This window comes from Xiphophorus hellerii, chromosome 1 (genome assembly GCF_003331165.1).
Source record: "Xiphophorus hellerii strain 12219 chromosome 1, Xiphophorus_hellerii-4.1, whole genome shotgun sequence".
NCBI lineage: Eukaryota > Metazoa > Chordata > Actinopteri > Cyprinodontiformes > Poeciliidae > Xiphophorus > Xiphophorus hellerii.
In genome coordinates this window covers 2,693,163-2,706,417 of record NC_045672.1, presented here as the reverse complement: position 1 = coordinate 2,706,417, position 13,255 = coordinate 2,693,163, and the positions used below count along the sequence as shown (strand labels likewise).

The 13,255-nt window shown below is 39.0% G+C and overlaps 1 protein-coding gene across 2 annotated transcripts in view; it reads right to left on the bottom strand.

Moving 5' to 3' along the window:
- LOC116723678 (plexin-A1-like) overlaps positions 1-13,255 on the bottom strand; it is a 279,486-nt gene that overhangs the window by 72,512 nt on the left and 193,719 nt on the right. For both annotated transcript variants that reach the window (XM_032568758.1, XM_032568767.1), the window contains exon 11: positions 3,231-3,327. In XM_032568758.1, coding sequence (XP_032424649.1) covers positions 3,231-3,327 — 97 coding nt within the window. The remainder of the gene's footprint in view (positions 1-3,230; positions 3,328-13,255) is intronic.

Here is a 13,255-nt window from a genome sequence, read left to right as displayed (position 1 = left end):
AAAAGATAAAAAGAAGGTGTAATAACCTGGTTGCATAAGTGTGTAGACCTTTAGATAAATACTTTGTTTTATGCAACTGCAAAGATCAAAAGGAAGACAGAAGTCCTTTCCTTCCAAAGAAGACATTCAACCTCTGCTATAATCTTCTAAAAGCCAGTGGAAAAATGTGTTATGGTCTGAGGACACAACCATAACACATTTGAAAGTGGGCCACAATTTCAAATGTTGTGCTTAGCATGAGAAGACGACTGCACATAACTCAAAGGACACCCTGTCCACAGAAAAATGATGGTGGTAGGAGCTTCATGATCTGGGCTCACTCTGAAGGTTTTAACCCAGAAGTTTAGTTATCTGCTAGAAGGTTTAACTTAAACGAGGGATATCAAATAATGAACCCAAACATCCACTAAAACAACAATAGAAATGGTTCATCATAAGAGAAGAGAGAATCAGAATGAAATGCGACAGAAGATCTGTGGAGTCATCTTAAGACGATTTTGGAAAAGGGATGTTCCTACCAAAGAAAAGAGTGAATATTTAAAGGGGAAAATTCTATTCCATCCTCTGTGAACTCCAGTTTTCCTGGAGCTAAAAAGTGACCAAAAAAAAAGTCATCAAATAGTTGAGGTAAGACTGGAGAAGTTGTTCAGTCACTTACAGGTCTGCTTACACCATTGTAATTATGAACCACAATGGAAAGTCTGCCTGTCTCTTTCCCTATCAGGATAGCTAGCTGACTTTCTAGCTAGCTGTCTATATACGTATCTGTGTCTGTCTATTTGTCTGTCTCACTAGTGTCTGTCAATGTAGCTGTCTGTCTGCCTAGTTGTCTTTATAGCTATCTAGTTAGCTATCTGTCTAGCTACATTGTTATCTTTCTGTCTGTCAGTCTATGTGGCTATCTAACTAGCTGTCAAGCTAACTAGATGTGGATCGATCTATCAAGCTAGCTGCATGTCTATTAATGAATCTATGTCTGTCTGTGTGTGTTACCTTAATAACAGGCAGCACTGGTGCTGTTTTATTTACATCATAACTGTCTGTTTTTCCCTGCTGGGTGATTTTCCACAGACTCAAATGACTCTTTTCTTGGTATTGCTGAAAAAAAAGTGTAGTAGGTTTCTTTTAGCCAGCTGATTGGTGGTGTTTACTCTATGCTCCATGCAGAAGAAGGAAAGTGCTTCCTCACACATTTTCCTTGGGAGCCTCATAAAGCATTTGTGTAGGTTAACAAAATTTAAAAAGTTTTAAACTTTGGAATTGCTTAATACTAAATATCAGTTCATACCTAGGCCCGCCTAAAACAGTTGCTTTTATTTCAACACAATAACAGTCTGCATGAATCTAATCACATTACATATTTAGAGGGTTTTCAGACATTTTTATGTTAAAAATCCTTACTTTTTCTAATTCCACCTTTCTGACATCCTAGTCATATATTTATTTAAGTGTCTAAAATGCAAAACTTGTATTTAAGTATGAGTTTATGGCAGATATTTGTATTGGTGTTAGGTTGTCCATCCACAGCTTGGTTTGAAGCAAGGAAGAGGGTGGGGGAGGTAGAAAATGGGGGAAAGGACTGACACAAAGAAGGGTAGAAACAAGGAATGACACAAGAAAGGAAGAAAATGACAATGAAGAAATTGTTCACAAAAGAAAGGAATAAAAGAAACTATAAAACATTGCAAAGAAAAAGATGGAGAGAAAGAAAAAGGAAGAACAGAAGCAAGACATAAAGGAAGGAAAGGAAGAAAAAATACAAGGATGAGAAGAAAATGCAACACAAAGTAGGAAAGAAAGGAGGGAAGGATATAAGAATTAAATGGGTGTACAAAGAAAGAAAGAAAAAAAACATAAGTGGAAGATAAAGGTAAAGACATAAAGAAGTTATAGGAAGTAAGGACACAATCTTGGTTGACTAATGTTCTTTTTCTGAAATACTGTTAGTTTTACATCAGATGTAACATAAACAAATTCCTAAAGTAATTTTTTTCCCTTTTTGTCTACACTTTCTGAGATCATTAGGATGTTTTTTGTTCTTTTTTAGCAAATGTCTGACAGTCTTTGTGTTGTTTTTGACCAGCAGTGGTTTTATACCTGGTACTCTCCTATGGATGCACTGTTTGCCGAGTAACTTTCTAATTGTGAATGATGAACTCTGACCCTAATTAAGGTAAGTTGGGTTAAATCAACGTTGCTTGGGGCATTCATGTGCTGCTGGTTGAGGAAATTTTTAGCCTACTTCATGTTGTCAAACAGGTTCCACATCATGATTCTACAGGTCAGGGGTTGGACAGGGGAACTGAACCAATGATTAAATACAATGACTAGCTTTGGATAGCCTCAATAAATGAAAACACCATTTGAAAGCGTCCTTTTTGTACTTAGACGTGACAATAAATCATAAAAACACTGCAACTATGTAAAAGAATCATGAATGCTGAGTATGCATTCTGTAACCAAACTGCTCATCTGTTACCATCGTACCAAAACGAGGTCAAGCGTAAATCAACGGGAAGTGATGAAAATCTCCTCATATGTCATTTTAGGAGGGAACAGAAGCAGAAGTTACCAGATTAGAAACGGTTAGTTAATTCAGAAAACGGGACTGTTTGACACGGTCGAGAGCGAGACTCGCATTATCTTGTGTAATGGGACGTCTAAAATCATTAGCCTCCACCTCCCAATGTATTGCACTTGATGAAGAATTTACAATTCGTAATTGTTTTCCACTTCATGCACAAATAGTGATTAAAATAATAAATACCATCCCCCTGTGTCGCTTCTGGTTTTTTCCCTTTGTCATCCCTTTTTATTCACATCTACCCCCTGCCATTACTCAGTGCATTCATCAACCTGTCACACACCCGTCGCTGCTCTCTTTTTCCTCCATCCTGTTGGTTTACCCTATTTGTTTATCTTCCTGTCTAACATCTATCCCTATTAATTTCAGTGTTGGGTTTTTGTTATCAATCACTCCCTCCGCTCTTCCCTTATCCCCAGAGACGAGAATAGTGATTTTCCTAAACAAACGCCACACTTTCACCTTTCTTGCTGATGGCTGTCAAACATGAAATTACAGAGTTCCGAAGAAAGGGGAAGCGTTTACATGCTGATGTTGCTTGGCGTTACTTTATAGTGAGCAAACAAATGGATGTGTGTTTCACCGAGGAAAAAACAAAAGAAAAAGAAAAAAAGATTAAAGGTAGGAACAAGAACTGTTCTCTTACCTTGAATGTTGAATGGGTTGTCGATGACAAAGTTCCCGTTCCACACCACAGAGAGGTCAACCGGCAGGTCGCTGATGCCGCCGCCCTCATAGTCATACTGCAAACAGGAAAAAAAAAAAAAAAAACAGACACAAAGAGCGTGAGAGAAATTGGTGATTCATGATGGGATGCAATGCAAATTGGGCGAACTCTGGAAGAAATTGTTTCATTTGCATAGTGATTCAGCCAGGGCCGCTCTTCGCAGATGCCTGCGACATAGCCCCAAGAACACACGCACGCATAAATCCAAATCTTCCAAACAGACATGTTCCATAAATACGATGAAAATACGGGTTACAGTCGAATGGGCTCGGAGAAGCGGAAACGGATGGAAACGGAGGATGCGGGGAGACGAGACGGGACGTTGACGAGGAGAAGAAGGGGAGGAAGGATGAGGGCGCAACAGAGGTGTGGAGGCAGCCAGAAATCGAACGGTGACGGGTGTGAAAAGGTCCTTTAGTCATTTAAGCACAAGCTAAGTGGTGGGATGAGGGGGAAAAAGACAGATAAGATGCAGAGCAGAGGAAAGTGAAATTGGCATTTCCAATTTGCTCACTGACAGACCGGATTTGGTAGACAGAGCTCGACCGTCCCGGGTGGGACACACACTCACACACACACTTAAACTCCTGATACAACTTGAACTTCTAGAAAGCAGTTCATAGTCATGTCAAGTTTATTTGTACAGAACATTTCATCAACGAGACAGCTCAAAGTGTTTACATCATAAAAACATCATACAGTCACAAATTATCCAACAAGCAAGAAACATTACATTTTATCAAATGCCATAATCAAAATCAACATATATCAAATATGTTGATCAATGTTCCCCTCAACGTTGATCTACTAATCAAAGGGTGTTTTGTTCTGGTTCTGATGCAGAACCAGAACCAGAACCAGAAGCCTTGAGAGGTCTGGAAGGTTGATACAACAATAGCAGATCTTTAATGTACTGTGGTCGTAAACCAATCCATGATTTCTAAACTACTAACAGTATTTTAAGGTCTATTCCAGTGGTTCTTAACCTGGGTTCGATCGAACCCCAGGGGTTCGATGAGTCGGTCTCAGGGTTTCGGCGGAGCCTCTGCCGCGGAGGTAAAGACACACTTGTGTAAAGTCGTGATGACACGCCCCGCTTGGCCATCGCTTGCTGCAGAGGATCATGTTACATTGCTCGGCCAATCAGGGCTGCGGGGAATTTAGTGCACGCAGTATCAGCAGCTGTCGTAGTTGTACGTCGCGTGGATTCTTTCTTAATATTTTAATCCATACTAAATATGTCGAGCAAAAAAGGAAGAAAATGAACAGACTTTGCTCTGAAGATGCACTTGCCAAGGTGAAGCCACGCCTCTCTGAACTGGTTTCCCAAAAACATCAGCAGGAGTCACACTGATTTGCAGGTATGTAATTTGTGCAATACTTTATTCTGGCCCCAAAAAAGTATTTTGTGGATTCAAAACGACAAAAAAACTAATTAAATTTAAAATAAAAAAATTAAGTTATTAAAAAATTTGTCATTCTTTGAAAAAATCCAAATTTATTTTTAAATTAGTAAAATAGTAAAAAATAATATTTTGGGGGCTGAAATTCTTTTATGGGGCCAAAATGTTTTTGGGGGCCAGAATAAAATAACACTGTAACTTGCTGTGAGTTCAAATGTCTTGAATTTGGAAAAAAAATAAATAAATAATTTATCACTAAAGAAGGGTTCGGTGAATGCGCATATGAAACTGATGGGTTCGGTACCTCAAAAGAGGTTAAGAACCACTGGTCTATTCTCTCAGTGGAAGGACTGTAAAACTGGGTGATGTGCTCCAACCTCCTGGTTTTAGTCAGAACGCCAGCAGCAGCGTTCTGGATCAGCTGCTGCTGGACCACTGATCTGTTAGACAGACCTGTGAAGACACTGCTGCTGTACTCAATGTGATAAACGATGATTTTATCCATGTGTTTATCTTTAGCTCAGATCTTGCTGAGACAGTAGTCCTCTAATCCTGGTAATGTTCTTCAGGTGATAGAAGGCTGATTTTGTAACTGTCATTAGGCGTCTCTAAGTCTGATTTTTTTCTCTTTTTTGCTGAAAGCTATTTTTGCCAATTGGGCATACATATACTTTTAGTACGAATCCTTTGATGAGACCCCAGATATCAAACCAATATGTTTATTTCACTACATTATTTAAAGAATCTTTGTGGCCAGTGCGTCCAACGTCTAAAGTCTGGTATTCCTGAAAAAGATGGGCAGTAAAGAGAAAAGTTAGGATGAAGCCGTCATGATGAAGAGAAAGAAGTGGCAAAGAGAAGAGAGACATTGTGAGGAGTCACTGTGGGAGTGTGGCCCTCTGTTGAGACATGAAGAAGATGAGATGACCACAGACCAATTAAACCACAGGATTCTGGGAGGTCAACAGCTTCTTAAGATAAGGATTTAACAAAGACACAAAGGAGCGGCTGATTAAACCCGTCCCCTTCCCACTAGTACATTGTGACCGTGATCCATCACACACGAGGTAGGCTGTTGACATTATTAGCATCACTTTTGCATCCCACTGGCAAGTGCAGTGTGTACAGCAGCCTAGCAAAACCACAAGACCCCCCCTCCCTCACACTACTACTTCTTCTCTACTCCTCCATCTTTGTGGCATGGCCCCCCATTAAACTTTAAGGGTTTCAACTTGTCTGCCTTCACCAAAACACTGGCTGAGCTTGTTCCCCCTGTCAGTCCCTGCCCACCATGCTGGCCACCGCATCATGCTTTATTCATGCTGTCACATGGTTTAAAATGCCGGGACAAACCGCACTGTGACACAGAGCGTCACCCGCTGTCTCACTCACTTTCCGTGGGGAGAAACAGGAAAAGTTGGACACTGATGTTAATGATGGCACACAAGAAGAGAAAGGAAGACACAATCGGGGAAATAAGAAAAGGTGGAGAGCAGCCTAGAAGGTTGAAGCCACTTGATAAACTCCTTTATGGAAATATCAGAACTAGAAACACACAAACCGCAGCTATAATCACTTTTTTATTGAGCTAACATTAGCCTGGATTCTTCTTGTGTAATGCTTTGGTTCTTTGTAAATAAAGTCAAGTAATATTAGTGATATGTTCAACTTTTGATAGAGTGACAAATATTTGGGGCATTGCGAAAAACAATCAAAGTGTCCTAAGAGGGTATAGCGTTTAGGCAGTAAATGCATATATGCTAGCCTTCATGGAAACAAAACAACATTTCTGGGAAAACCAAGAATTTATTGATAAGAACATTATTTAACAAACTGAAAATGACTTCCTTAAGAATGACAGGAAGATACTGAACAGCAACTTTGGTGTTGTTAGCATTAGCGTTTCTTGCTAATCACAATTCTTTTGGTGAACACTAAAAAATGACAAAACTATTGGCCACTGGTTTTCTAGCTGAATGTTTTGACTCAGGAAATCTTCCCTCATACTTTTTTGTTGTGTTTTTTTATGTAGGTGTGTTATACAAAAATTTTAATAACATACAAGCACAAATAAAATTTGCAAATTGTTGCAAATTAATATATACAATTTAAAAATGTCTAAAAACAAAGTACAAAATGACAAGTCATTTTATATTCACTTCACCCTGGTAAATGTTTAAATGTTTTTTAAATATTTTTTAGAAATAATAAAGTTGTTAGTTTTAAGTGTTCTGAGCTGGTGAAAGATCATGCATATATATTTAAATTAAAATTTCTATATCAGTTTGATGATGGTTTTGCATATGACATCTACTTTACATTTCTAAATTGATGTCATTTTGTTTTCCAATAAAAGACTATAGGGAATTAGCTAAAACTTACATAATATTTAATATAACAAATCAAACATCAAATTTGATGTTTTTTTTCACTCTCTAGGGATCATCACCATCTGCACTGGATTTTGTAAAAAGTCCCATCATATTTGCAAAGATAATTCAATGTGAGCCGGAGTAGTGCATCCACTGACTGATAGTATTCCTAATAAAACACTTCCTGTTCATGTCAGATTTCATCTGATAAATGAATGAAGCAACTTGAGGAAAGCAATCAGTGGAGCATTCATTTAAGTCTTTCATTAATAAACTGATTTTTTTCTCAACTGCTAATATTTTTCTGCCCTCTGAAATGTAAAATTTGACTCTAATTAGATTCCAAAGCGTGGGCAGGGAGCTCAGTTTACAGGACCAAAGCATTTGCTTACACACAAAAAGTCCAACAGCCTTTTTTCTTCTTCTACTGTTTAGGAGTTCACCGAATATCTCATGTTATCTTCTGTATGAACATAAAAAATGCCTCAGTGATTTCCTTCAGGCTCACATAATGATGAGACGAGTTTAACTAATTACATCCAATTAATAAATGACTTGCAATCAAGCAAACTAGCATGTATGTATGGGAATAAATTCATTTGAGCTTCACGTCATTGGTTTTATGAGAGTCAAAATCAAAAAATTACTTTTTCTGAAAAAAGTCTGGACAATAAAATTCTCATTTAACGACAAATGACAACAAATGTTCCGTTGTTCTGATATAATGTTTTTCATTTTATTTTCGCCTCACTCCAGACTCGATTACAGGAAAAAATACAATTGGAAGCAAAGTAAGGAAGAACAAAGTAAAAGAGAAACCAGTAAAGGTATTTTAATTTGTTTTGTCAAGTTTTGTTTGTCTAATAAAATTTTCCTGAATTTGAGACATTTTCTTCCCTAAAATTGTCATGTTGAAAATCCAACATGTCTGGTTTTTATGAAACAATGATCGCGTCATGTCAGAAGATTAGGACACCCTAGAAATGTGTTCCTTTTTCTGACATTTTTACTATGATTTATTTTCAATTATTTAATCAAAACTTAAAATTTCAAGTATTCAAAATCAACAAAAACTGAAGAAATGTGCAAAAGAAATGTGTTAAGATTTAACAACTTGTGGTGACAAATAAATTCGGACACTCACCACATTAGGTGTGTATCACCAATCAGGGGTCCATGGTGTGGGCAGGAAGGATCTGCAGTAGCAGTCAGTCTTGAAACAATCAAAAGATGCCTCTGACTGAAGACTGTTGCTGTGACAGTTGCATAACACCCTAAAAGCTTAATTTTTATCAACATGTTCTGGATGACATCATCAGTATGCCAGTTGTTGGGCATCACTGCTAATCCATAGCATTTGCTTTTGCTGCTTCCCTTTAAGGGGCAGTATTATGTAAACTTGATATCTTTGATCTTTACATCATGTTATAATGTTATTCCCTCATCAAAACACACCTGGAGTGTTGCTTTGATTCTTTTATGCATGTCTGAGAAATATTTTAATCTCCAAGGCAACCATTCAGCTGTATAAAATGCCTGGTTGGACCTTTGAGGTGCAGCTCCTCCTCACAGCTGCAGTTTCTAAGCTTCGCGTCACAGAGAAGCTCCTCCCCCACTCGGCTCCTTCAGACTAGCCAGCAGCAATTAGCAAAAACCTTGTAGAACTGCACATCTGCTGAACGCATTATAGGAGCTACTTTTCTGTGAAAGGGTTAATAGGAGCCATGCTGTGATGACTTCCTGTAAGTGGAGTTTCAGAAAGAGAAGGAAAAAGAAGGAGTTTTTAAAGAAACAGAGGTCCAATATCAAGGTGTTAAATCAGGAAGTAAAATTCTTTTTAGTCATATCTGATAATATATATAGCAACTGAAAGTAACATATTTATTTGATTGTGCTGTAAAATGACACTAGCTCCTTTAAATGAATAACAAAAATTGCAGATTCTAATTGTGACTCATTCTCTTACTAAGTTCCAAAGTTTTTGGCAAGTCAGTGACTTCTAATGTACCTTTGCTCTTAAAGTGGTGTCAAACCCTGTACTGGTGAAGCCCTGTAGGTTAAAGTCGTACTGAAACACCCCTCTACTGGCCTACTGGCGTGACTTCCCTCCCCAGAGCCCCCAGAGCTGCTGGAAATGAGTAATCAGACTCATTACTGAAGCCTCTGGCCAGCTCCTTTATGTCACTGCATGTAATTAATCTACCTGAGACAACTCATAGTGTGGGCCCCCTAGGGAGACGAGAGGAGAGGAGGAGAAAAAAAGGGGAGGAGGACGCCTCAAGAAAGTTGTGTGGATGAACATGGAGGATAGCTCCAGTGCAGATGAGAAGGAAGTGAGAGGAGTGGTGTTAGGAACAGAGTGAGAATTAGCAGAAGAGGAAAGACAGACGCCAAAAGAACGAGGAAAACTAGTAAAAGGGGAAAAAAAGCACAATGACAGCGGGAGGAGACAGAGTGTAACCATGGGGGATGGAGCGAGGATGGGGAGGGGACAACAGAGGGAGGCGAGGTGACAGGAGGGTAAAAAAAAGAGAGGGAAGGGAGGAGGTGCAGAAAGTACAAGGTGAGCACAAAGCCGTCCCTGGCCTCATTACAGTAACACAGCAGCCTGGCTCGGGTTCATTCGTTATCTGCTCCTGCACTCGTTTATTCTCCCACTACATGAATCGTCTCCATGGACTGCGTGTCTCCATGGACTGTATGAATAGATATGGTTGTGGTGTGTGTGCGTGTGTGTACGCATATATGCCTAAGCGTCTAAAAAGTGCCGATGTTAACAAAACAGAGCAGCTGGCAGGCGAGGCCAGAGGAGGCAGAAAAACCAGCAGCTGTGCGCATCGAGCTGCGCGTCCGTGTGCGGGTCATCCTGGAGTAATTAGTCATGTTGAAGGATACCGGCGTGTGTGTGTGCGTGTGTGTCTGTGTGTTAAAATACACCGCTAGCACACATATACAGCATGCAAGTCCCTCATTTCATCCCGTCTCTACTCAGTTCAACAGAGGCTGGCTAAACAAACAATGTAAAACTGCCTCATTGTTAGTTTTTGCCACAAATGAACAAATATTACAAATATTACCAGACTGTTTTCCGGTGTATCTGAAGAAGCCTCTGACTTGAAATATTCTGTTGTTGTATAACAGTCTGATGAAGAGGATGTTAAGGCACACTGTATATGTGGGTTTACTTTGCATTTAAACAATTTTTATCCAAAAAAATAGGAGACAACGTTAATGATTTTTAAAACTAAGAATTGGGTTTGATTTTATTGTAGATTTGCTGTAAGCCAAGGGTTCTGAAACTACAGCCTCACTTACTTTTAATATTTAAATTGCTTGGTTTGATGGCACAAACCAAACTTTTAAACATAGTTATTTAGTAGTCTAAAAGCTCCAATTTTATTGTGCGTCTTGGAAGGTTATTTTTGTTGGGACACCAATGAAAAGACAAACTTGCTACTAGTTAAATTAGTGTATTTTTCCTCATGAACAAGCCTAATGCCAATGGCAGAAGTTTTATGTTTAGACCAAACACAGATTAAGATTTATGACCTCATTGGTGAAGTACTACCAGTCAAGGTGAGACTTTCAACACGTTATGAACTCTCAAGTATGGTGAAGGTAGCATCATGCTGTGGGTTTGAATGGTTTTAGCTATAAAAACGGAGGCAGAGGACTTCCTCCAAATCTTTTAACTGCACTAAAAAAGAAAAAAAAAACAAGATGGCTGACATGGCAGGAAATGGTGAAATATTCAGCCTGAACTTGGCTGCTGACTACCAAAGACCATCTACTTTCCAAGCAAGCATCTTGCTGAAAGACGTTTGTCCAAATCTTATTTGGAATCCGTAGTATGATAAATTCAAGCCTGAACCTGTGGATTAGAAAAAAAACAACAAAATAATCTTTTTTTGTTGTTTTCTTTTTTTTTAATAATTAAAGATGTGTCATCATTAGATCCTTCAAATAAATCATTATGAATCCCAAACTGAATCCCAGATTCCTGCCTGACACCAGTCAGATAAAGATACGTTTTCAGACACTCACACACACACGCACACCCACACACCCAGAGGCATTCATCTTCCCAAATTGGCTGTGCCAGTGTGCCAGATGCATGGACTTGCAGCAGGAAGTTAACACAAACACACACACGCATACTTTCACACACACAAGGCCTATCTATGTGTGTCAGTGCAATAAATCATGTAAAGCAAATTCTTGGTCGTTGCTGATGCTACAGTCTCTGTCTGCTCCACATGATTAGGAAGAAGATCATGTGGAGAATCTCCATATGTCTGTTTCATTTTGGGCTTCCAAACCCCTGGGGAGGAAAGGGGTGTGCGTGGGTGTGTGTGTGTTTGTGAAAAAAAAAACCCGGAGGTATCCCCCGCAGCCCGCCTGCGTCCTATGTGCGTCTCGTGAACACACTCTCTCTCGTCTCTGCATCGATGCGTTCCGCAGCTCCCTGGTGTATCTGACTTAGCAAGTTCAATGTTTCACTGTTTGGTGAGGGGCTAAATAATGCACAAAGAGACAGTAAGATTGAACGGATGAGTGTACATCCACTGCTGGCTAATTTTCCCTGTGATTTATTACCCTCGGCTACCCAAGAGTCGCAGGCGAGCCGTGATACATAAACTCACTCCGCCCTGCTGAGAATACGGAACACAATGGTGGCCGGAGTGCCGCTTCACAATCACAGATGGATTTCCATCTATTGATCCTCTGCAGCTTCTGTTTGGACTATAACCACATTTTTTCTTTTATCTGGATAATGTAGTGAATAAAGAAAGAGCATAAACAAATATCCTCCTGGCATAAGTGACTTACTAGGCGCACTGATCATTTCAGAATTATAGTTTGCCAAATGATTACGGATGTTGTTGGAGGCTTTAATGGAGACAAACCTGCAAAGAAACGTCTCTTTTTTTACTTTTGATTTTTTTTCTTTTTATTAATCTTGTTTTGGTTTAGAATTGTTACCTCTTCTTTGTGGAACTACAGGATTTCTTCAAGTTTCAGCAAGTCAAATTTTGGACTTTTAAAGACCTTTTTAATGACAAAGATGTTTTCAGACACAGTCTGAAAAAAACAAATATCGGGAATGTTAAAGCATAGCAAAACAATTGCATGTAGCAGGTGAACCAATGACAAAAATTAGCATAGTCTTCACATGATAGATGCAAAAAAACTAGTTTGCTAGAAAGAGTATATAAGCAGTTAGTTACTGCTAACTGACTGAGTCACACGATACTTACTGCTTAATTATGCTACATGTTGCTAATTTTCATCATGCCTTACTTAACATCAGCTACTATATTAAAGTCTACTTCATTTATGGCTTAATAGCAAAAACGCAATTAAACAAAGTGTATCGCTCTGTATTGACCACATCCCATTTTGTTTTATTTAAAGCTCACATGAGTCTAGAATATCACCAGATTGATGTTAGTCTCATCTGAAATCAAAGTCCCACCCAAGTTTTGGAGAAGTTTATGTTTTCATGGCATAAACTGCTTTCAGTTTATGCCATGAAAAGCTCTTTTTTCTCACAGTACTCTCAAAAAAACCTATTGGCATTTTTGAGATTCAGTTTTAAGGTTGTAGAGACTTGGAGACCACAACAAGCTGTGGCTGGTGGTAAGATAAGCATGGCGTCTTCTTCAACCTGGTGGTGAGTGGCTAGAAGAAACACACCAGTGTGTAACATATTTTATATACCCCAAGGCTGCACTCAGATCAACTTAACGCAGTATAGTACACATAACATTTTTACACTTATTTTAGAGCTCACTCAGTAGACTTTCAGCTACTGAATTAGCTTATTATGTCTTAAATTGGATTTTCTTTTTCCTCAGCTAAAGAAATGAACTCAAATTAAATGTTTGAATTTACCATGTCTTACAGTGTGAGATGCTACAGCACTGAACTGGGAATGTATTTTAGTTGTTTTTTTTCACGTTTTCACCAGCATGGCTGATAAATTAGTTGTCGCCTGTTGAGAGTCCAAGAGAAATGAGTGTTTTATCAAAGCAGCGTTGCACGGTTGAACAACTTCCTACCTAAACCAGACTGCCCCCCCCCCCCTGCTTTTTCTTTCCCCATCCATTTTATTCCAGGAAAAACTTCCCTTCTCCATCTGTTTCCCCCTCATTTGTTTGTTTTCCCC